The sequence below is a fragment of the Cibotium barometz genome, chromosome 8 (assembly GCF_041138505.1).
Source record: "Cibotium barometz isolate CiBa-2024 chromosome 8, ASM4113850v1, whole genome shotgun sequence".
NCBI lineage: Eukaryota > Viridiplantae > Streptophyta > Polypodiopsida > Cyatheales > Cibotiaceae > Cibotium > Cibotium barometz.
Window position 1 is genome coordinate 35,448,699 of NC_141053.1, and position 23,574 is coordinate 35,472,272.

General features: G+C 41.8%; 1 protein-coding gene across 1 annotated transcript in view; it reads left to right on the forward strand.

The window, feature by feature from the left end:
• Positions 1-18,655: 18,655 nt before the first annotated feature.
• Positions 18,656-23,574, forward strand: part of LOC147636198 (coronatine-insensitive protein homolog 1b-like) — a 29,120-nt gene continuing 24,201 nt past the window's right edge. Inside the window, exon 1 of the mRNA XM_086801627.1 lies at positions 18,656-19,517. Within this exon, the coding sequence (XP_086657753.1) occupies positions 19,039-19,517 (479 nt within the window). The 5' untranslated portion in view covers positions 18,656-19,038. The remainder of the gene's footprint in view (positions 19,518-23,574) is intronic.

A 23,574-nucleotide genomic window follows, 5' to 3' on the forward strand; every position in this document is an offset into this window, starting at 1 on the left:
AATTCCTTAGCAACAAGGTTTTTTAACGTGTGGGATGGCTGTAACCACCATATATGGGCCTAGATGGAGATCAAATGAGGTATGCCTTCAATGATTATGGAAATATGTAATAATATTATTAGTTAGATTGCAATCTTTAAAGTAGTTTTACTACTTGTAACGTTTTCTCATGATGTGGGGTGTCACCTATGCATTGAGGCCTCTCTTCTTGATGTGTCTGCGAGGAGAACGAAGGGGAGGTGGTAGTAAGACTAAACATGTACAATTATATACCACTAATGTCACCTTGATTATTCGAAAAGTATACTTATACTGTTAACATCCCTAAACCTTTTCCTTGTTTATAAGCAACATCAATAAACGTGGATACGTTACATCTCATGTCACAAACAAGATTTGCATAATCTGTCTGTTAGGTTGCAATAAAAAAGAGACCCTATTATGCCATGCATCAAAGGAAGATATAAAGTGGATGGCTAAGACTGTTGGATTATATCATCTCCAGATGGTCTACATCACCATTTTCATGCTTGTATTGGCCATTTATGAGGCCCTACATTGGCATATCTTAGCAAATATTATTCATCATTTGTCTACCATTTTTAGGTATTTTACAGCATTTTATGCTACTGTGCTACTGTCGGCCTACTACAACTGGCCGACCAGCATTCTGGGGGAGTATATAAGGGGGCCGAACCCCTTTCCCCCATTTCATCTCATTCTGTTGCATCCAGTTGAGGTCATTAGCACCTGCTTCTACTTCTTACCATTGTTCAGCACCTATGGGCTTCCCTCGTGCTTAGTTTTCAGCAATATATAAACATCAGTTTTCAGCATTTATAGGTCTTGTACCTAGGCCCACATCTGTGTTTTCTATTTGCTTTACTTTCTTTCATGGTATCAGAGAAAAACGCTGACCTGTGAGTAGAAGAGAGTTGCGTTTTCTATTTTGGAGCAGAGGCTTCGACAGTTTGCTGCGTTTTCTGCAGATTTCAACGTAGAAGGTGCTTCATTTTCTTCTAGGAGTAGAGGCTTCCTCAAGATTGCTGTGTTTCTTCATCTGACAGTTGGGACTGTTGTATTTCTGAATTTTCAGCAAAGATTGGTGATTTTTATGCTGATTGGATTGCTGAAGCCCTCTTCTAGGTGCTAAGGATAGGGATCTACATCTTGGAGAGATTCTCCTTCTTTCTCTTCTTTCACTTTCCCACCCTCCCTCCCTTTCTTCTTGCTATGCACAGCCTGAGAGGAGGACTTGATGATTTTTTAGCCCCTTTCTTCAGAGAAGGTTTCTCGTCAAAGGACATGGCTTCACGAGGTTTCTCCACTGCAGCTCCTTCTCATGTTGATTCTCCAGCTCCATCACAGCTTGGATCCCCTGCTCCTGCTGCTCCACAGGTGGTTCTTATTCCCAATCTTTCCTCTCTGAGTTTCTCTCATCCAGGTCTTGCTCCCACCCCTACACACATACCATCCTACAATCCTCCCCAAGTCAGTGACTCCACGAAGCTTATAGCAACCAACTATCATACTTGGTCTTTCTACACTCAGTTATTGCTAGAAGGAGCTGGTGTGTGAATGGCTCTCCACACCTCACTTGGTGGACCCTGCCTTGAGAAGCATATTATATGCTCGGGCTCGTCTTATCATCATCCATTGCATGATCCATCTATACAGGCACAGTTTGTCTCTACCCGGAGTAATGCTCATTAGATGTGGACAGAAATCCAGAGGAGGTATGGGAGAGTTTCGACAGTGAAGATTGCCAAATTGGAGTCAGATCTAGAGAAGCTTACAATCAATGAGTTAGATAACTTGATTGAGAAAATTGGAGAGTTCACCCATATCAAGCTGCAGCTTGAGGAGTACGGGAACACCATCAACAATCCCATCCATAAACTTCTTGGTAAGTTGCCTGCTTTCTTTGACTCTTTCAGGGATAATATTTATTTCCATGATCCTCTCCCCCCTTTTGAGGAAGTCGTGAGTTATCTCTACGACAAGTGCATGCTTCGTGGAAAAGGGAAGTCAGAGTCTACCTTTGTCGCCTCTGACAAGGGCAAAGGCAAAGGCGAAAAGGAGAACTCCAACAACAACAACGACAACGACAACAACAACAAAAACAAAGGCAAAGCCAAGGGTAAACATGATTATACGTAATCCAAGGACAAAATCAATGAATGTGATTATTGTGGCAAGTCAGGTCATACTGAGGCTCGTTGCTTTGCTCGTCGTGTGATGATTATCGGGCAGCAAAAGCCAAGTATAAAGCCTAGGATGCTTCTAAAGCGTGTCTGACAAGGACAACACCAAAGATAAAGGCAAAGTTTCAGAGGAGGGATCTGCCAAAGTTGCATACATGGTAGTCACAGATTCATCCACTTCTTCACAGGATTCATTCCTCGTGATCACAGATATGACTTCTCCTGAAGAGGTTAGTGACACACCTGAAGCAGTGGAATGGGTTGGTGATAGTGGTGCTTCTACCCACATGACCAATCAGGCCCATATCTTGGAGGACTACCAGACTCTCTCTTCTTCAGTTCATATCGGCGAACTCTTCGCTTCCTATCACCGGTGTTGGTAATGTTTCTTTGGGTTCTTCTGCCACCTTACATGATGTTCTAAATGTACCACGGATTTCCAAAAATATGTTTTCAGTATACAAAGCTTCTCAGAAGGGACTTGGTATATACTTTAATGATGAGGTCATCGAAGTAATTGATTGGAAGACTCTCTCGGTTGTTGCCGATGGAATCCATGACAAGGGTCCTTACAAGATCACCAATTTTTCTTCCCAGATCCCTCACACCGATTCCCATATTCATCATCTTTTCTCCCCCTCGATGGCTTTGGTTTCAGAGAGGCAGATACTTCTCTGTGGCATTCTCACTTCGGTCATGTACCCATGCTGCCTTACAAAAGTTCCATTCTAAGCAGGTTGTCAACGGACTACCTCATCTTATGTCTTTCTCACACATCTGCTCATCTTGCATGATGGGCAAGCATCATCGAGATGCATTTCCAGAGGAGGCCACTCATCGAGCAACCTGAGGACTGGAGCTTGTACATGCAGATCTTGTAGGTTGAGTCTCTTAGCGGGGCTCGATATTTTCTTCTTCTTGTGGATGATTTCACTCGCAAAGTCTGGGTATGTTTTTTGGCTCGCAAGCCACATGTTTTTGCCAATTTTTCAGAACTTGGATCGCGATGGTGGAAAATCAGTCTCGAGGTAGAGTTTCATTCCTCTGGACTAATAATGGTGGCGAGTTTGTACCATTTGATGACTTCCTTGCTTCGAAGGGCATTCACCGACAAACTACAGTTCCTTACACTCCTCAGCAGAATGGAGTTGTGGAACGGAAGAACCGGACTGTCAAAGAGATGGCTCGTGCTTTGTTGCATCATGCAGGTCTCCCTCCTTCTTCCTGGGGTGAAGCTATCGCTACCTCAGTTTATCTCATTAACCACTCTCTCACAGGGGATGACTCCAGAGGAGGCTTTTACAAGCCACAAGCCTTCTGTTTCTCTTCTTCATGTTTTCGGTTGTGTTGTTTATGTGCATGTCCCAGATAAGAAAAGGACCACACTTGCACTGAAGTCAAAGAGGATGATCTTCACAGGCTATAGTCTGAGATCCAAAGGGTTTTTGGGATCCGGAGGTTAATGACATCATCATTCCACCTGATGCTAGGTTTGATGAGAGCTTGTTTAGCATTGATTCCTCTCCACCTGATGCATCTTCCAACTTTCTAAATGATCCATCAGATGCTAGTGATCTTTTACCTCTTCCACGTCCAGCTCCTCCTCCTCCCCTTGTTGCAACCCCAGTGCCAGCTGCTCCTTCACAATCACCCATTCCCGTTGCATCAGCTTCTACAGCTCCCAATCCCTCTACGAGTCTTACTTTGACTTTGGGATTACCCTCACTAGTGCTTACCTCATCACCACTTCCAATAGCATTGGATGAGTCCCCTACTGCACCTGGATCTTCTTCTTCATGCTTTGAGAGGAAGGTTGGCCTACCTCGATGGGTTCAGCAACTCTTTCGAGATTCTGGTCTCACTGATGCACAGCTCCATAACCAGATCTCTACCATCACCCCTGGACCTCGCCGTTCATCTCGGGCTTCCACATTTCATCACACAATGAATTATGCTCTCATGAGTTCTCTCCAGGAGATAGATGAGCATGAGAGTCCAGAGGAGGCTCTTTCACAGCCATAGTGGCGGCGGCAAGCCATGGAAGCAGAGATGGCCTCTATTGAGAGGAATAACACTTGGTCTTTGGTGCCACGACCTTTACATCGTCATGTTATTAGTGTGAAATGGATTTTCAAAGTCAAGTTTCATGCAGATGGTACTTTGTACAAGTACAAAGCCCATCTTGTTGCTCGAGGATATGCTCAGAAGGCAAGTGAAGACTTTGATGAGACATTTTCTCCTACAGCCAAGTACCATCAGGATTGTTTTGGCTCTGGCTGCACACTTCAGATGGCCCGTGTTCCAGATGGATGTCAAATCTGCTTTTCTGAATGGAGATTTAGAGGAGGAAGTTTATGTTGAGCAGCCTCCTGGTTTTGTGATTTAGGGACAGGACACCCATGTGTATCTTCTGCAGGCAGAAGGCTCTTTATGGTCTCAAATAGGCACCTCGCACCTAGTATCAAAAGATTGATGCCTTCTTGTTATCTCTTTGCTTTGAGAGGGCATATGTGTTGAAATTAGAGCAATGTGATGAGCTATGGTGGATCAAATACTAGAATCAATATCATTAACAAAGTGATTAGCAAATAATCAAGATATAATTAGTGAGTAATTAACAAATAGCTTAATGTAGGCATGGATAATCAAAAACCAGCAAATTCTCATTAGGCCAATGCCTCAATTTATAGAGTTTACATCCAAGCATCAAATCCCACTGATTTCTCCTTGATTCACTCCACACCTCTACCAGAATATCTCCACCTCTTTTGCTTGATTCTCTCCACGTCTTCACTTTTCCCAGAATATCTCCACACTTCCTAAATCTTCTCATGCTACCCTTTATTCTCTCCCAGTAGATTCTTCTCACCTTTTCACAGGTTCTCTCACATTTACAGATTCTCTTTTACAGCCTCTAACCAAGGGCTTATTCCCGCACACACCCTATTCACTTGTATATTTCAACACCTCCCCTCAAGTGAATACTCCTAGAACACCTAGACCCTATACCAAGTTTCCCTCTTACTTGATAGTCCGCGACCAGTGTCTAGCACACCTCCCCTCAAGTTAACTTAGCACACCTGGACCCTGTACCAAGTTTCTCTCTTACTTGATAGCCCGCCGCGACCAGTGCCTCAAGTCCCTAAACTCATAGTCCTTGACACACTCTCTCTCTCTGTATGTGTCCAAGGCTTACTATAAGTGCCCACGACCTTGACTAAAGTGCTCACACATACATCTACCATGTGGCCTACATCATCGGTGGCTCAGAGGTGGTTTTACTTTGTTGGGGTAGGTTACATTGGGTTGTGGGGTCTCTCTCTCTCTCTCTCTCTCTCTCTCTCTCTCTCTCTCTCTCTCTCTCTCTCTCTCTCTCTCTCTCACAGAGATTTTCACATGGCTTCTCACTCTTTGGAGCCTCACATCTTCTCTTTTCTTCAGTCTTCTTGTCGTGGCAGCTTCTCTTCACGCGTCCATGTCTTCCTCTTCTTTCAGTCTTCCTTCAATGCTTCCTTTAGATCTTCTTGGTGTGGATCTTCCTCTTGGAAAGAGATGTTCTTCTTCTTTCATGGCTGGGGCCATGAGCTTGTCTGTCAGGTCTTCTTTTTGCTCCATGTGAGCAACATGTTTAAATGTTTTGCTGACAGTTCTTTTGGGCTTTTGATGTTTATCTTGTATCATTATGCAATGCAAACCCAAATCTATGCAAGAGGTCTTACCTCTTGCCTTATTCTGGACAAGGGCAGTGTCTGATCCCATTTTTACACTGATGCAATGTGCCCAACACATAATGCGTATAGCATTCATTCTTATGCACATTCCCAAATGCAACTCTAGCTGTGAATATTTTGTATGTGACTGGATCGAGTTGGGACTTCTTCAATTGGCCTACTGTTCTACCAAGGACAATGTGGCTGATCTCTTCACCAAACCACTTCTGAGAGGAGGTGTTTATGCTACTGTGCTGCCTATCGACCTACTACAGCTGACCGACCAGCATTCTGGGTGAGTATATAAGGGCTAACCTCCTTTCCCCTAGTTCATCTCATTCTTTTACATCCAATTGAGGTCATTAGCAGTTGCTTATGCTTCTTACCATTGTACCGCACCTATGGCCTTCCCTCATGCTCAGTTTTCAACAATAAACATCAGCTTCTAGCATTTGCAGGTCTTGTACCTGGGCCTACATATCTGTTTTCTATCTGCTTGACTTTCTTTCAAAGACATAGAGAAAGAAGCCAGGGTAGGACAACGTCCGTGGTATCAATGTCTACTTGTACTCTCATAGATCGTTTTCTAGGTATTAATTTTGTTGATTGCAATGCATGTATGAATTGGGCTTTTAAAAATTGAATGTGATGACAATAAGATGTTTTCAAGGTGAATACCAAGCCGAGAAGCGTGACATCCTAGAATAGAAGGATAAGATAGACCCAAAATACTTTTGAGGAAAAATGGCAAACAACCTTTTACGAGGTTGGTCATCTTACATGTGTTAAAAAAGCAACATGGCGGCTAGCAAAACAATGGCTAATCCAGAGAGTGGTGGTGAGGAGTTTTTTAGGTGAGCACAATATATAGCTGTATAGTTTGTAAGAAATAGATGTACAATGCATACCATGGCCTAACACATCCTGACATATTCTTACAGCCAACTAGTGAAATAGTTAGGAGGAGAAACCAAAGGGCCTGAAAGATGATAGAGTTTATTCTATCACATGGTCGTCCCTTCCACCTAATGGACAAGAGTAACTTGCTTTGTTTGCTGAAAGAACAAGACATCGAGATAAGAAAAGTACACAATATTCCTAATGGTAAGGTAGCCTAGATGTGCCTAGATGCAAGTGAGACTCACAAGAGGTTAAGCTTGGTGCTACTTTCATGTTTTTCTAAAACCTTTACTCTTGGCCAAAACACAGATATGCAAGACTTTAAAAATTTCTTGAAGGAGGAGGTACTATGACGTCATGCTATAGAACATGGTACCACACTGAGCAAGTGCCGAAAGTGAACTTACAAATTGAAGTTGACTACAACGTTTTCAATCACAACGAGGTCAAATGGAAGCACTTTTGCAACTGTCTTGGAGGAGCTACTTGGCATACCTATCCTTTGGACAACAACCTGGGTGTAAAGCAAGCAGCAAAGCATTGCATTTATAGGTGGGTAACAATCACTAATAGTTTATTTTACACAACTTTTAGTACACTGAAGGTGGTATCTGTTTCTCAATCAATAGATGGTTGCTCTTGTGCATGGAGAAAAACTAACTCTAGGAGTAATGCCATCCACTAGTCAAGCAGTGGATGGATTGGAACTTCAAGGAGATAATGTACAGCATGCTAAAGATTTTTGGGACCATAAAATGTTCCAAATGTGCACTTGATGTTTGGATTTCCCACGCGATAAATATCCAGGAGGAGAATAAGGAATTCGCAAAGCATGCAAAGAAAAGGGAGGTAAATAAAGCGAGAGAGTTATTTTAAATACTTTGGTGCATCTCCACTTCATACCTTAACATTAACATATAAACTTATAAGAAGGTCTAAAGTCAAAAGCCATTTTGTTTAGCTTCCATGACAATAGAAGATAACATGGAAGGCCTTGAAGGACAAAAGATTGAGAATATTGGTGAGATGAAGAATTTGATGATATATTGCATGGTGATGGAATATCCATGTCAAGCATCAATGAGCCCCCCCATTAATTAGCCAAGTTGGCCATGTATAGTGGTAGTGATATTTAGTCGTAATAATTTTCAAGCAAACTCTAAATTAATATATAACTAAGGGAATAAGCATCACCTTAAAGAAAGTCAAGTTCCTCCTAAAGCAACAAGGAAAAACTTAGACTACGATCAAATAACAAGAAGAATTTTAAGGTCAATCTAAGGAATAAAGAAAAACTTAGGCTCCACCCTAAAAGCAAGCAAAAACTTTCCCTCCACCCAATCAACGAGGAATATCTCATGCTCCACCTAAGCAATAAGAACAAACTTAGGCTACCTCACCAAGACTTCATCGAGCAAGGCAAGTAACAGCTCCAATCTAAGCCTATAAAACAAAAGATAAGAGCAAGAATTTAACCACCGAAGCAAGGCATGTAACAACTCCAAGCCAATCCTATAACAAAAGATAAGAGCAAGAATTTAACCATAGAAAAAGAAGTTGTTCCATGGCTTATTTAGCTTTCTAGGTATGTAGTAAATAGTTACAGTTTGGGCAAGATTGAGGTTGTGATCGGTGATTCCTCGGTTTGTTGATATAAGTGTTGTGACAAGGCTAACTTTGCTTAATTATCATGGATCTGGTCAAATTGAGAACTTTCCTATGGTATTTAATCATGATCATGATACTTGGTGAGTGAGGAGGCGCTCCTAATGTACATAAGATATATGTATAAAAGGTTGTGTGGTAGCTGTCAACAAAAGTGCAAATAATATAATATACTATTGTATGGCTAGTACATGGTGCAGTGATCACTTAAGTAGACATTAGTCTCAATCATCACAGTAAATTTTGAGCCTTTTTTGATTATATGTGCCAATGAATTATATCATTCACCGTGAATTAATTCTTTCATGAGATGACATGTGATCGAAACATGAAGCATCGTGTTGATATATTATAAGTTCGATTAGACAAGTTTGAAAGTGTAAACAATAATAACCTTTATGATGCTCCTTGGATACATCAGTCAATCAATCCAATTAATTGGCTATTAAAGTGCTTTCTTAGTGAGCTATCCACCTCGTGAAAATCTATATATTCGTGTACAAATCAATTGGTTACAAGTTTTTCACAAACATTATGGTGTACTATTCTTATCTTTTAAGTTTTTGTGTACTAAAAAGGCTTTTACTGGAGCACTATAAAAATATAAGATGTACTAATTGTCGAAGTTTGTGTGGCATGGCCTTACATGTTTAGCTTCGGGAGATAAAATAATGCATTTCTAGTATGTTTTAAAAGGGTGTGGCATGGCATTACATGTTGAGCTCGGGGAGACAAAATAATGCATTTCTACTATGTTTTAAGAGGGAACCCTGCATTGTGCTAACCTTCCTACCAATCATGTGATCCAACGGACGCTTTGTTTGATGTAGTTGACACTATACTCTGAATTGGAAGCATAGAGTTGATAAATGGTTGGTGAATGCATCTAAAGCTTTAGGCTTTGGTACACTCGATTGAGGTTTCCAATTGGAATCCCCCATGTTCTTATTGCACTTTTTGTGTGACGCTCCTTTTAAGATCAGTACAAATTGATATATAATTGGTGGCATCATGCTACAAGGCTCATTGCTAAAGTCTATAAGGAAACACATGAGAGGCACCAAAGCCCAAGTGTATTTCACTCCTCTTTGAGAGAGCCAACCTAGGTACCAAGTCATATAATAATTTTCCAAATTATTGTCCTTTGAGAGAGCCAACCTAGGTACCGAGTCATATAATTAATTTTCCAAATTATTGTCCTTTGAAGTGAAGACAGGCCAGTCACGTACTACTGACGTGGACTTTGAGGCGGCACGGGGTCCACTAGAGGCGTGCAGAGACAGCGACACGTGGTCCCGGCGCGAGTTGCGGCTACGTGCCGGGAAGCAGGATTTAATGGCCATTTGGCAGTGGCTTCACATTGCTGGCAGTTGGCTTCACATTGCTCCAATGAGTGCTCACTCTGCCAGGGCGGGCGCCGTTGAAATAGGTTCGGACTCCAGGAGTGACGACTCACGCAATGAGAAACCAATCGAGGTCCGCGGCTCATGAAGGCACACCGGAGTCGGGACGCCAGCTTGGGCCAGCTCGGGCTCGCCGCCCGACAGTCCCCGTGCCGGCCCTTGGTGCCATCGGGCGATTATTGATGATGTACCTAATATGATATTTTTATGTATTGTGATGGAATGGCCCGCGGCCCTAGGTGTAGGTCCGTAGAATCACAGCTCACACATAGGCCTATCTATTCGTAACAACCTCCTCCTGCACTTGGGAAATCGGGAAGCGTGTGCTTGGCATGCATCTCTGCGTGTGAAGAACGGGCATTACCCTACGTGGACCCTGCCAGCGTGGCGCCCCCTTTTTTAAAAAAATTTAAAGACTTTAGAAAAACAGATAATTGCAAGTTCTCATATTATTCAGCCAAGGAAGATCCCCACACTAAAGTTAGTTGGTCCACTCTAGAATCGAAGAAAATATATTTTGATGTAAAGGTTTTCTGTTGGTTTATATATATATATAATTATTGATCCCAAAAAAAAAAGTATAGACATGATGACATAAGCTTAAAAACGGTTCCCTTCCCCACACCAAAAACAAACAAAATGGTGACCAACTACCCGTGTCAGAAAAAAAACTGTCCTTTAGTGTAATTTTCACAGCTCAAATTGAGAAAAATCAATTATAATTTCGCCCAACCTTGAATTTAAAGATTCAAATTTTAAAGTTTTAGTTATAAAACCGATACATTTTTTTCAATAAAAATAGGTTGGGCTTGAAGGTCATCCTTTTTTCACTAGTTAGGGAAAAAAAATCTGACACTAGCAACTACGTTTTTATGTGACTAATGAAAGTGACACCTTGTTCCTTTTAGTGTTGAGTGATGCCATGTCGTGTGATGCTTTGATATTGATAGTGACAAAAAGTGTTGCAATCCTTGTATGTTTTCTCACAAGAACTTGCATTCACTATTTCACCTTGTCGCTACTTAAAGGATTCATTTTTTTATACAATAGAAATTTAAACCTCCACATCTAGTTCTTTTCCAATGGTGATAACAGGTTAGCTTAAGGATTGTCTTTGTATGTTTTGTTGAAAGAAAACTTCAAGCGTGTCCCACTGGAGACAAACATAGCAATTACCTATCATGCCCCTTTTTGTACGAGGGACCAGTGCAAATTAGTAACAACACTGAGGGCAAAATTTTAACCAAATTATAAGAAGGACTACTACCATCATCATGCAAGACAATAACATCACGATCATGAATGTTACCTTTCATCTTAAGCAAAGAGTAATGGGAAATAGGGTTAGCTGGCACATCGCTTTGGTTGGCATTATCCTCATCTTGTAGCGTTTCCTTGGACCAATATGGGGCATAGTCACCGTCTTCATGAGGTACCTCTTCAGTGTTATGAAGTTGAGCAACTGGTTGCTTCACCCAACAACGCTTAGCAAAATGCCTTGGCTTGTTACACTTGTAGCATGTAGGTCGAGGCTTCTTGGAGGTATTAGTGTTGTGACTAATGGGCTTAGGATGAATTACATTGCTTTGTTCACTATTAGTCTTTACATTTTGAGGAGGATTAGTGCGTGCATTGCTAGGTGCTACCCAAGGCTTCCTATTAGCATTAGAGCTATTAAAAGAACGAAAACCATTAGAAGCATTGTAAGCACACGGAAAAGGTTATTAATTTTGTTGCAGCTTGAGGTTTGTCGATTATTTTGTAAGGGAGAATTAAGTTGACATTGAGGCTTACACAAACCCCATTTGCGTTCGCCATCATGTGCTAAGGAAATAGCTTCATCAAGAAGTGGGTTTAAACATATTGACTTCCGCTTCATCAAGAAGTGGGTTTAAACATATTGACTTCCGCTTCTTGAATAGACTCCTCAACACTGGATTTATATCTTTGTTTAATAGAAGATTCGGGAACCTCTTCAAGCATGCGAAGTTGTAGAAGAGTTTGCCAAAACTTCTCAGTGTATTATGGTATAGTCTCTCGATCTCTCATAGTCAAAGTATCCCATGCACGACAAGCCTTAAGATGGAACTACGGTGGCAAGAAACTAGCCTTCACCTTGTGTTGAAATTCCTCCCAATCAGAAGGTTTATTGGGACTATCGTGGAGTACATTCCACCAAAGTGAGACACGATCAACCATGTGATTTGCCGCACACTTAAGCTTGTATTTCTCGAAGAAAGACTGTTCGGAAAAGTAATAATCTAGCTGACTCAACCAAGAAAGAACAAGACAAGCATCCTTTTTGCCATCAAATTTAATAAAAGAAAAGGTATGATGACTAATCTTACTATCCTTCTTTGTAGCATGTGCGTCGAAAGTGGCCTTGATAATCTTGGCGATATGGTGATCTTCAGAATCGAAAGTAGAAATCTCATCACTATTAAAACGCGCTTTGTAGGGTGATACCATTTCTTACTAGGTTCTCTTAGTATATTTATGGGATACTTCCTATGTGCATGACCACTCTAGACATACGCTTAAATACACAACAATTTATAGTTTTTATACCCTTTCATTTGCCAAAAGCCTCACATATGTGAGTGTTTTTACACGCACAACCTCTTATTTCCATTGTATATGCAATTTGGTTAAGCTTAAAAAAAGACATATTCTGCACCTTAGATATTTCCATATATATATGGAAGTTGTTAAGCTAAAAAAAGATATATTTTTCACCCTCGGATTATACATTTATATATATTTCCATTATATATGCAATTTGTTAAGCTAAAAAAAGACATATTTTGCACCCTCGGGTTATACATTTATAATCCCCATTCTTATACAATTTGGTTTATGCGATGCTACTTTAATATACCTAAGGATAGTCACATACACGTTCAAATATTATTTTATAAGGGGTTTTCTAGATGGTTGTATCGTTTTTGGACTAATTCCCTTATATGAAGCGGTTGCCCTACTTCTGCCATGCTTTAATAAATTCCTCATTGTTGAAGTGTGGTGGCTCAATTGCTTTACCATTCACCAAATTCACTAATTCCCTTATATGAAGCGGTTGCTTTGATTAGTTGCCCTACTTCTGCCATGCTTTAATAAATTCCTCATTGTTGAAGTGTGGTGGCTCAATTGCTTTACCATTCACCAAATTCTTTAGCACTATTAATGTAGGTGGTATGATTGTTGTTGGCCTTTTTCTTGCCATTTTCTATAAGAAATCTATTTGTTCTTTCAACTTTAGTTGCAACTTGGTGTGCTCATCTTGAAGTACACTTATAGTAGCGAAAGAATCTATCCTTTCTTCTTTTATGTCCATGATAATACATTTGTGTGTGTGTCATGCATTTTTTAAGTCCTGGAAGGGTGCAATACATATTTTTTTCAATTATGCAAGGGCTAGGTATAATTTTGAACATTTTAACTAATGACTTGGCTTTTTATTTATTGGAAAGCTTGATATTGGGGTTATATAAAATTGTTATATGAAGTTTATTGAGAGATGAAGGATGATGTAATGGAGGGACTATATAGATCAATAATTTTTCTTTCAAGATTTTCAACCAAGAATGATAATGAAAGGCAATTCTTATAAGCATATTTGTTGCAGTACCAAGGTATCTATCTCAATTATAGAATTTCCATAATAATCTTTCATAGGATTAACAAAAGGGAAGGCCCTAGAATGGAGAATATTCAAATTAGATGCCTTTAGTTGTAATCAATTAATTGGAGTTAGTGTGTGGTGAATTTTACAAGAATGAAGCAAGGAAGTTAATAGGGCCAAAATTTTCATGTGTAGTACATTTCTTTAAAAGATTCAAAGTCCACACACATGTTATACTCAAAACTTGCAAAGGCATAGGTGTTTTTAAACTAAGACTGGCTAGTTTAATTAGCATACCTCCATATTGGCAAGTATCAAAAGCCTATAAAGGTATATACGTTTTTCAAACTAAGACTGGCTAGTTAATTAGCATACCTCCATATTGGCAAGTATCAAAAGCCTATAAAGGTATATACGTTTTTCAAACTAAGACTGGCTAGTTCAATTGACATACTTATGTATTAGCAAGTATCTTTGCCTTGTCTGATGTAGTACATGTTGTCTTAAAATTACAACCATAATCATGATATAAGTATTACAACATCATAGGAAAGCATGCCAACTTATGGCGTGTGGATACTTAATAGTTCCAACACTTTCATAACACATTTAAGATCATTTGGATAATTTTTGGGGACAACCATGGAATCATCGGCATAAGCTCGTGCCACCAAATGTCGTCCATTAGGCAAATCTAAACCATGCAGCTGACCTTGATTCGTCAATACATCCAAGTACATAAGTAGTGGATGTGTAGCTATAGCATAAAGGAGTGCGCTAAGAGGACACCCTTGACATACTGATTTTGCAAATACCATTTGCAAGAAAGATCATGACCAAGAATGCATTGAGCAGTGCTATCCTAATATAGTCAGTAGATGATTCGTTGCATTTTGGGTCTAAATCCCAAAGCAGCCATGACATCTGCAATGTAATCCCATCTAATTTTGTTAAAGGCCTTAGCCACATTGACTTGCAGTAGTAGAACATCCTGTTGGATATATTGAGCATATTCCATTGTTGCCAGATAGACATTAGCTATATTATCCATAATCTGTCTTTGCTGCACAAAACCATATTGATGAGGATGTAAGCCATCAAACAACAAATGTCCAATACGTACACACACACACACACACACACACACTGATAAGAATCTTCTAAAATTGAAACACATTCCAAAGTGATCGCTACTTAAAGATACCATTCTCCTATTTACCATGCAATCTTTAATGTTCCCTAAGTGTAATGGCGATTCTTCACCAACATGCTAATTCTTTAACCACATAAGTAATATTGTACAATTGTGGATCACCAAATGCATGGTGAGCAACTTTACTAGATTGCAATTACAAATTCTCAAAAGGTAATAGGATATGGTTTTCCTCTATTGGCATGTTTTTAGAAGATATAGATAAAAGCAAGAGTATACGCCCTACTTGTATGTGTAAGGCAAATGAACGGTAGGTTACCAATGTGTTTTAGACTTAGTCTTAAACTAATATGGTTTTCCTCTATTGGCATGTTTTTTTAAAGATATGGATAAAAGCAAAAGTATACACCCTACTTGTACGTGTAAGGCAAACAAATGGTAGGTTACCAATGTGTTTTAGACTTAGTCTTAAACTAATTGAGAGAAAACTACACCTCTAACAACACTTCAGCCTATCACAATGCTTAGTTATTGAGTTATCAAGGGTTGAAACATTGTCCATGAAAATTACAGTTTTCCCACATCAAGAGGTGACCCTACATGGTCTTTTGAGGAATCTCTATGAGGCATGGGAGTGCATTCCGATGACATACTTGAACTACACTAACCTAATGACATATAATTGAGGTAAAATCCTAGATATTTAATCACACGTGTTTTTTGTTCACATTGAAACCCGACTGACTGACTGGATTCCCTTCATTTTCAACAAGTGACACATAAATAGCTCCACCACTTGGAGGGCCATCTATCCTTGTTTTAGCATACTTAGGAAGGGTAGGCATAATTGCGTACGTTTTCAATCACTAAAAGAGTGGATATGTTTTCAATCACTAGAAGAGTGCAAGCAGTTGAGTAATGGATGTGAGTAACTTTTTGTGGAAGATCATGCTTGAGCATTTTAGTACATGCATACATTCTTCATAGTAGCATCTAGGCATCTTAGTAAGATAATATCATCAACATTGTTAATTGGTAAGATATACCAACACCTAATGGAAGTGTTTGATGGACAATTATTCGATATGATATGGTGGGATGTGATTGTTCTTAAGGAGAGGTACGCGTTATACTTTTTCACACATGGGTCGCTTCTGAAGCCACACCAAAATTTTCACATTATTGACATGTTTCTCAAAAATCTTAGTGGCATGGCCAAGCCTAACATTGAATGGACATGGGAAAAATGGGTGGCTTATGTCTTCTAAGATTATTTGAAGTATAATATTGTTTAACCTTTTATCTCAAACCAATTGATTTGCCTTTGAGCTTCATCTTTAAATTGTTTTGCTTTTGAGATGCATCCTTTTTATGTTTACTAAATGGGTTCAATGGTGCCTCCCAAAATTCTATTAAGAGACAAAGACAAGTTTATTTAACAAAGACAAAGATAAATGGCTTTAATGGCCCCTCCCAAAAATTATATTAAGGGGCAAAGAAAAGTTTCTTGAACAAATTTCATTAAGACATTACACTCTCAAATGAAAAGAAGAGTCTTTAAGAACTTGAATATTTTTTTCATAAATTCAGCATCAAAGGTCATATAGCAATACTGGTCTTCACTATGTTTGGGATGGACAAGCTTTCGTGTATCACACTTTTTAAGTTGCAGTATCCAATGGTTGCTTGACATTAGTTGGCATTTCAAATGTCAATTGTACAAGTAAAAAACTTGTTTTCTTGTTAAAAAGTACAATGAAAATGATAAAATGGACACTTGCTTATATATATATCCTTCAAACACATGATTCACTTTCAGTAGGATCCGATTTTAAAGGCTTGCCTAGCTTTAAGCCTACAAATTGGGGACATTTTTATAAGTTAGGAGTGGCCTTCTTTTGCCACCTTTTCTTCTATAATTTTCTTACACAAGCATGCATTCACTTTTATGAGGCTTCAAATGTGAAGGCTTGCCCAACTTAAAACCTATTAAGTGGGGATATTTATATGATTTAGGAGTAGTGGCAATTTCTTGTAACCACCTTTTCTATGTCTTTTTACTTGTTTTTTTGTTGTTGTTGTTGTTGCAAATACATGCAAGTGTGGGCCTTAAATTTGAAGGCTTGCCCTCTACATTGTTTTATACACAGTAAGGCTTCCCTAGAGGCTAACTAAAAGGCTACTAAGAGGGCTTTACACATTGCCCTCCCCCCCAAAAAAATAAAAATAAAAAATCAAGCAAAAAGGGGTGGAATCCCACCTTTTGGTACAGAACATGGGGGGAGTCATGTTGGAAGGTTGGCAATTTCGAGCGTGTGATCTATGGCTAGAAGGTGCCTTGAATTATCCCATAAGTGGAAGCATGGGAAGTTGAAGAGCCATATGTTGGAAGGTTGGCGATTTCGAGCATGTGATCTATGGTTAGAAGGTGCCTTAGATTATCCCATAAGTGGAAGCATGGGAAGCTGAAGAGCCATATATAGGCTAGAGTGGGACCTTGTCCTTTATAATCATCTCCTCCGGCTGGTGTTTTGGGAGGCAGTTCACCGAGAGATGGAAGCCCGGTGGAGGGATGCTGTAATGCCCGTTGGGGGTGTTCGTGGAGCTCGATGGTGATGCGTCTCCTACGTGCGTTAGTCTTCCGCTGTGCATTCTGACATGGTATCAGAGCCCGGGCGTGTGTGGTCTTGGGCAGCTCAGGCGTGTGTGGTCCTCGACCCCCTCGCGCCTCGGTGGCTTGCGGAGCTCGAATTGAGGGAGGGTGTTGGAAGGTTGGCGATTTCGAGCATGTGATCTATGGCTAGAAGGTGCCTTGGATTATCCCATAAGTGGAAGCATGGGAAGTTGAAGAGCCATATGTTGGAAGGTTGGCGATTTCGAGCGTGTGATCTATGGTTAGAAGGTGCCTTGGATTATCCCATAAGTGGAAGCATGGGAAGTTAAAGAGCCATATATAGGCTAGAGTGGGACCTTGTCCTTATAATCATCTCCTCCGGCCGGTGTTTTGGGAGGCAGCTCACCGGGAGATGGGAGCTCGGTGGAGGGATGCTGTGATGCCCGTTGGGGGTGTTCGTGGAGCTCGATGGTGATGCGTCTCCTACGTGCGTTAGTCTTCCGCTGTGCATTCTGACATGGTATCAGAGCCCGGGCGTGTGTGGTCTTGGGCAGCTCAGGCGTGTGTGGTCCTCGACCCCCTCGCGCCTCGGTGGCTTGCGGAGCTCGAATTGAGGGAGGGTGTTGGAAGGTTGGCGATTTCGAGCGTGTGATCTATGGCTAGAAGGTGCCTTGGATTATCCCATAAGTGGAAGCATGGGAAGTTGAAGAGCTATATACAGGGTAGAGTGGCACCTTGTCATAATCATCTCCTCGGCCGGTGTTTTGGGAGGCAGCTCACTGGGAGATGGGAGCCCGGTGGAGGGATGGTGCAGTGCCTGTTGGGGGTGTTCGTGGAGCTCGATGGTGATGCGTCTCCTATGTGCGTTAGTCTTCCGCTGCGCATTCTGACAAGTCCATCTCCTTGCCCTCAAATTTTTAGGATAAAATTTGGGTTTTCTTAGATGTAGTGTGTAAAGGGTCTAAATGGGGGCATTTCAATGATTTAGGTGTGTAAAGGGTCTAAATGGGGGCATTTCAATATTTAGGAGTGGCCTTCTTTTCCAAATATTTTGTTTGTGTGGTTGTAAATGCTTTCAAAGGGACTTTTTCAATCTAACTTTTTGCCAACTTAAAGCATACAAGGTGGGGCCCTTCTATGATTTAGGAGAAGTGGCCTTGTTTGCAAAGGTGTTTGATGCCTTGAAATTCATATAGGATGATGCATCTCTCTCTCTCTCTATATATATTATATAAAAGAAGAGTTTCACAAAGCTTCCACGTGGCAACAATTTGGAGGTTTGGGAAGAGAGGAGGAGGTTTGAGGAGGTTACGGTAGAATGAGGCGTGCGAAGAACGGGTCAGCCCACTAGTTCACTGAAAGAGCAGAGCCTCTGTCAAGTTCCATAAAACCGTGAGCTAATTAAGGTGCAGTGGAGAGACCAGCAAAGCTCCATAAAACCACCCACTAGCTTACGGAATGAAACAAAGCAAGATTCCCCATATGAGAGTTGCTGATGTGGCTGCATGAGCTCATGGGTGGCAAAGTGCCACGCTCCACCCCACCCAACGCCCCTGAATGCAGGAGCAACGACGGTACTACCTCCTTCTGAGATGATGATATTATTCGGCTTAATGGCGCAGACATCATACTACCCCTATCCTGTTGTGGCCACCATACAACACTGGTCACCACAATAGCAGAATCAGCTTGGGCATGAGCGGTTCTCTCCCTCCTCCTCTCACTCTCAAGCTCACCCCTGCGTTGACCTTGAGAATCTAAGCCGCGATGGGGCGGACAACGCCCATTTCCGGCGACAGCATACCGGAAACCGCCCTTGAGTTCGTGTTTGCCTACATAGAAGACGCCGCAGACCGCAGCTCCATCTCCCTCGTCTGCAAGAAATGGTACAGTGTTGAAGGGCGCACCCGCTCGGATGTTACCATCGCCTGCTGCTACGCCATCGACCCTCCCAGCCTCACCCGTCGCTTCAAGGCCCTCGAAGCCGTCAAGCTCAAAGGTAAACCCCGGGCCGCCATGTTCAATCTTATCCCTGATGATTGGGGCGGCTACGCGAAGCCCTGGATTTCTGAGATTGCCGTCAACTGCCAATACCTTAAATCTATCCACCTCCGCCGCATGATTGTCACGGATGAGGATTTGTTCACCCTCGCGAAACAGCGCGGGCACATGCTCCAGGTCCTCAAGCTTGATAAATGCTCCGACTTCTCCACCATTGGTCTTGAAGCCATCACTAGATCTTGCAGGTATGGTCATTTAGCCACTGCTTCTAGGCCAGTGGAGTGGTTCGTGCGAAGCACAAGCTGTGTTTGCTTGCTTGCTTGACAGCTTGTGCTTGCTTGCTTGTTTGTTTGTTTGTTTGTTTGTGTGTGTGTGTGTGTGTGTGAGAGAGAGAGAGAGAGAGAGAGAGAGAGAGAGAGAGAGAGTATGCAAAACAAAGAAAGGAATGATGTTCGGTAGCTTAAGGTTGGTCACAGAATAACGTGTCGTACATGTGGAGGATGAACAAGTTCTGGGTGGTATGGGCGGGGTGTATGTGATGTAAACAGGCTAAGGGACATATGAGAGAGAGAGAGAGAGAATTATGGTGATGAGATTTCACCTGTGACATTTTGTCTCTCTTTTTGTTCCCATAGGCCATCTTTGGCTTCCATGGTCGTTAATATCCTCATCATAGCCAGAGTGTGTGTGATGTGGGGTGTGCAGTGTTGCCAATTGGGTGCTGAAAGATTATGGTGTGGGGTGCAGTGCCTGTCTTAGTACCAGCGCAAGGGGCATATGGGGAGAGAGAGAGAGAGAGAGAGAGAGAGAGAGAGAGAGAGAGAGAGATGATGATGATGATATTACCTCTCATATGGCCTATGGGACCAAATATAGAGATACAAAATGTCACGTGCGAAATCTAGCTAGAGTGTGTGTGTGTGGTGTCTGGTGGTGGGGTGTGCAGTGTTGCTGAAGTGGGTACATGTGAGGTCACCCATGCAAGGGTATGGTGTGGGATGCAGTGCCTGTTCTAGTACCAGTGAGCTGGTGTTGTTTGTCCAGAAGCTTGGCGATAAAGGTAGCCGCCGGGAGAGGAAGGCTGCAATTGAGGAGCAGTCAGAGAAGAGCTGTGGGAAGCTGGCTCTGATGTCTTCGTGAGCAGTACAGGTGAGTAGAGTTGGGCTCTCATCCTAAACCTATTTGGAGTCAGTGTTGACAGATCTGGTTGACAGTGGAGGAAGGTTGTCCCGTGGTCAGCGAGTGTCCTATCATGCTGTGCAATCTATGGCATTCAGTGTGAAGGGTGGCAATTGTGTGCCCAGCTGTGGATGCCTTTGGCTAGGTACAATGACGTTCTCTTTATGCCTAGAATCTTTAAAGGTGTGGTGCTTGTCTGTAAGAGCAGAATGGAGTAGGGAATGGATTCCTTGACCGCTTGAAGGCTTGTGATACTTTGCAGATGACCATTCACGAGGCTGCCTATGCATGTTTCCTGATTACGCAGGGGGGCTAATAGGGTACATCGTGCCTTCCAGCAATTAGTGGTATGACGAGGAATGCAAGGAAGTGCAAGGGAAAGTAGAAACTGCAAAATCAACAGAAGGGAAATTGCAGATATAGAGAGTATCAGAATCATCCTGAAGAAACAAAGCAGATGTGAAGTATCAAATGACTAGGAGGACGGTTGCTAGTGAGCACATCAACCAAAGTGACATTGGAATGGTGTGGATCCCAAGGATCCTGAAGAAACAAAGCAGATGTGAAGTATCAAATGACTAGGAGGACGGTTGCTAGTGAGCACATCAACCAAAGTGACATTGGAATGGTGTGGATCCCAAGGATCCTGAACAAGGTGTGATCAGTCCTGAAGTGATGATAACCCAGAGGGGTTATTTGAGAAACCAGATGGACCAGACCTCCTGTAGAGAGTGCATTGCTGGCACCCAGAATATTTCTCCTCATATGCCTCTGTATACTCAAAATCTAGTTGGGATCATGGAGAGTGGGCTGCCACTGCAGGAGTCTCTCTTTGCAAGGGCTACCAATGTAGATGGAGATGAAGACCACGGTGGTATTGTGGATGAAGTGCTCTTGAGGCAAAGTGATTCACTTGTTGGAGACATGAATCATGCACCGGGGCACAGTCAATAATACTGTTGCTAGCGAGGGTGTGGCATGTGAAGATCCGTGTGTCCCTCCAGGTAGGTATGCCATTCAGAATCACTTATCTGTTGTTTCCGCAGTCTTCTGAGACATTTTTCATGATATGTGCCATGGCATCTGATGTGCAGACCCATCCTGTGTTGAATGCATCATCTTGTCTTATCCAAGGACATAAGGTATCTAAGTCAATGTTAAGCTGATGTGTTCAGTACAAGAATTTGTGTCCCCCGGTAACATGATGTCTCCGGCTGGGATAGCTGGGTAGTATCCCATCTTTAACTCCTTGAAGGAATCTTTTGGGTTTGTCCCGGTAAGTGAATTATAATAGGTAGAATCAGGTTGAGAATTATAACAGCCAGCCATGTGAAGGGTTTGGGAATTGGGCTGCCTTAGCTGTAGCCAAATGTATTACTTATGTGCATCCAAGCTATGTACTGAGGCAGAGGGACTCAAGAGTGTGGTGGACCGAGCATGTAATCCCTGCATGACCATATCTTCTTAGGCCACAAGAAGGAGTAGGCATTTTGGAGAGAGAGAGAGAGAGAGAGAGAGAGAGAGAGAGAGAGAGATTGATGGCTGTGAAAGTCAAAATGAGCTCTTGACACCGAATACATAACATGAAGACCGTGGAGGCTTTAGCCACGTATGTTGTCTAGTAAAAGAAAACACCCAAAGAAGAAAAAGTTATACTAATCAGCTAGTAGAGGTATGATTCCAAGCATCATGTACATTCATCTCAATTAGAAGGCATTTGGTTTTGTTTTGGTTTTTGGTTAGGGTTGCGTGGATCCTTAATGAGGGCCCTAGAAACTACCATCACAATAGACTGCCTACTTGCCTTCTCTATGGAGCCGCGTGAGCCATGTATGCTGTCTAGTAAAAGAAAATACCCAAAGAAGAAAAAGTGATACTAATCAGCTAGTAGAGCTATGATTCCAAGCATCATGTATATTTAGCTTAATTAGAATGGATTTGGTTTTGTTTTGGCTTTTGGTTAGGCTAGCGTGGATCCTTAATGAGGGTCCTAGAAACTACCATCACGATAGTTTGCCTACTTGTCTTCTCTACGGAGTTGCTTGAACCTTAGTTGATTCTGTCTTCTTTTGCCATGAGCTGCATTGGACATTTCTCTACGATCAATATCTTTGTGCCTTTAAGTTTATTTGATTTTTTTGGAAACTTTTCTTACTGCGTTTGGCGTGGTAAGTTTTCTAGTGTACGACTCCATGTGGTGAAACTTTGGCCATTACTAAGTCTTATACAGTCATTGGCACCTCTTCACGTAATTGGTCAACCTAAGTATTACTCCTATCATCTTTGGACCATCCTTTAGTAGGTAAACCATCCACATGGATCTTAAGAGTCTTTGACTATGCGTTTTTCATCAAACATGTTTCAGGATGGTGTTTAGGGTTGAAAGAAGACTCCCAAAGCTTCCACGTGTGACACTATTGTACATTTTGTACTCGCTAGTGCACAGTACTTGGAGTACCTATTGTACCTTTTGTACTTTCTAACAACTGCTGTGCAGGTCATGAAATACCTATTGTACCTTATGTACTACTGAAAACTGTTTTATAGTATGTGTTGGGCAAGCAGATACCTTCTGTGTGTAGTGTTGATATTTGATTGGGCCATGGCGGGAGAAGATAGAGATGTACTGCTGAAAACTGTTGTACAGTATGTGTTGGGCATGTTAGCACATTCCGTCAGAATATGTAGCGGAGATGAAGACAAGATCTGAAATCACCTAGAGCAAGTGCACAGCAGAAAAACGCAGAAATGAGAGAGAGAGAGAGAGAGAGAGAGAGAGAGAGAGAGAGAGAGAGAGAGAAGCGTATAACTCTGCTATATGCACAAGAGAAATCCCGGCATACAAGATGAAAAGTGTGGGAGGGCAAGGGGCCATTTTATATGGCCCCAGGTAGCCAGTCGGCCTGCTGAAAAACAGCCGACAGCCAGAAAAAGTGCCCATGACCAGCTCTGTCCTTGAGTCGGCCAGCATCTCCTAGTTGGCGAGCAGCAAACCGTCGGCCACGGGAAAGTCGGGGGCAGCGGTGCAGTCGTACACCCCTCCACACCAGGGAAAAAATAGGGAAAAATATGGAGAGGGAAAAAATGAGAAAACACCTAAATTGGGCGGGCACACCCACAACA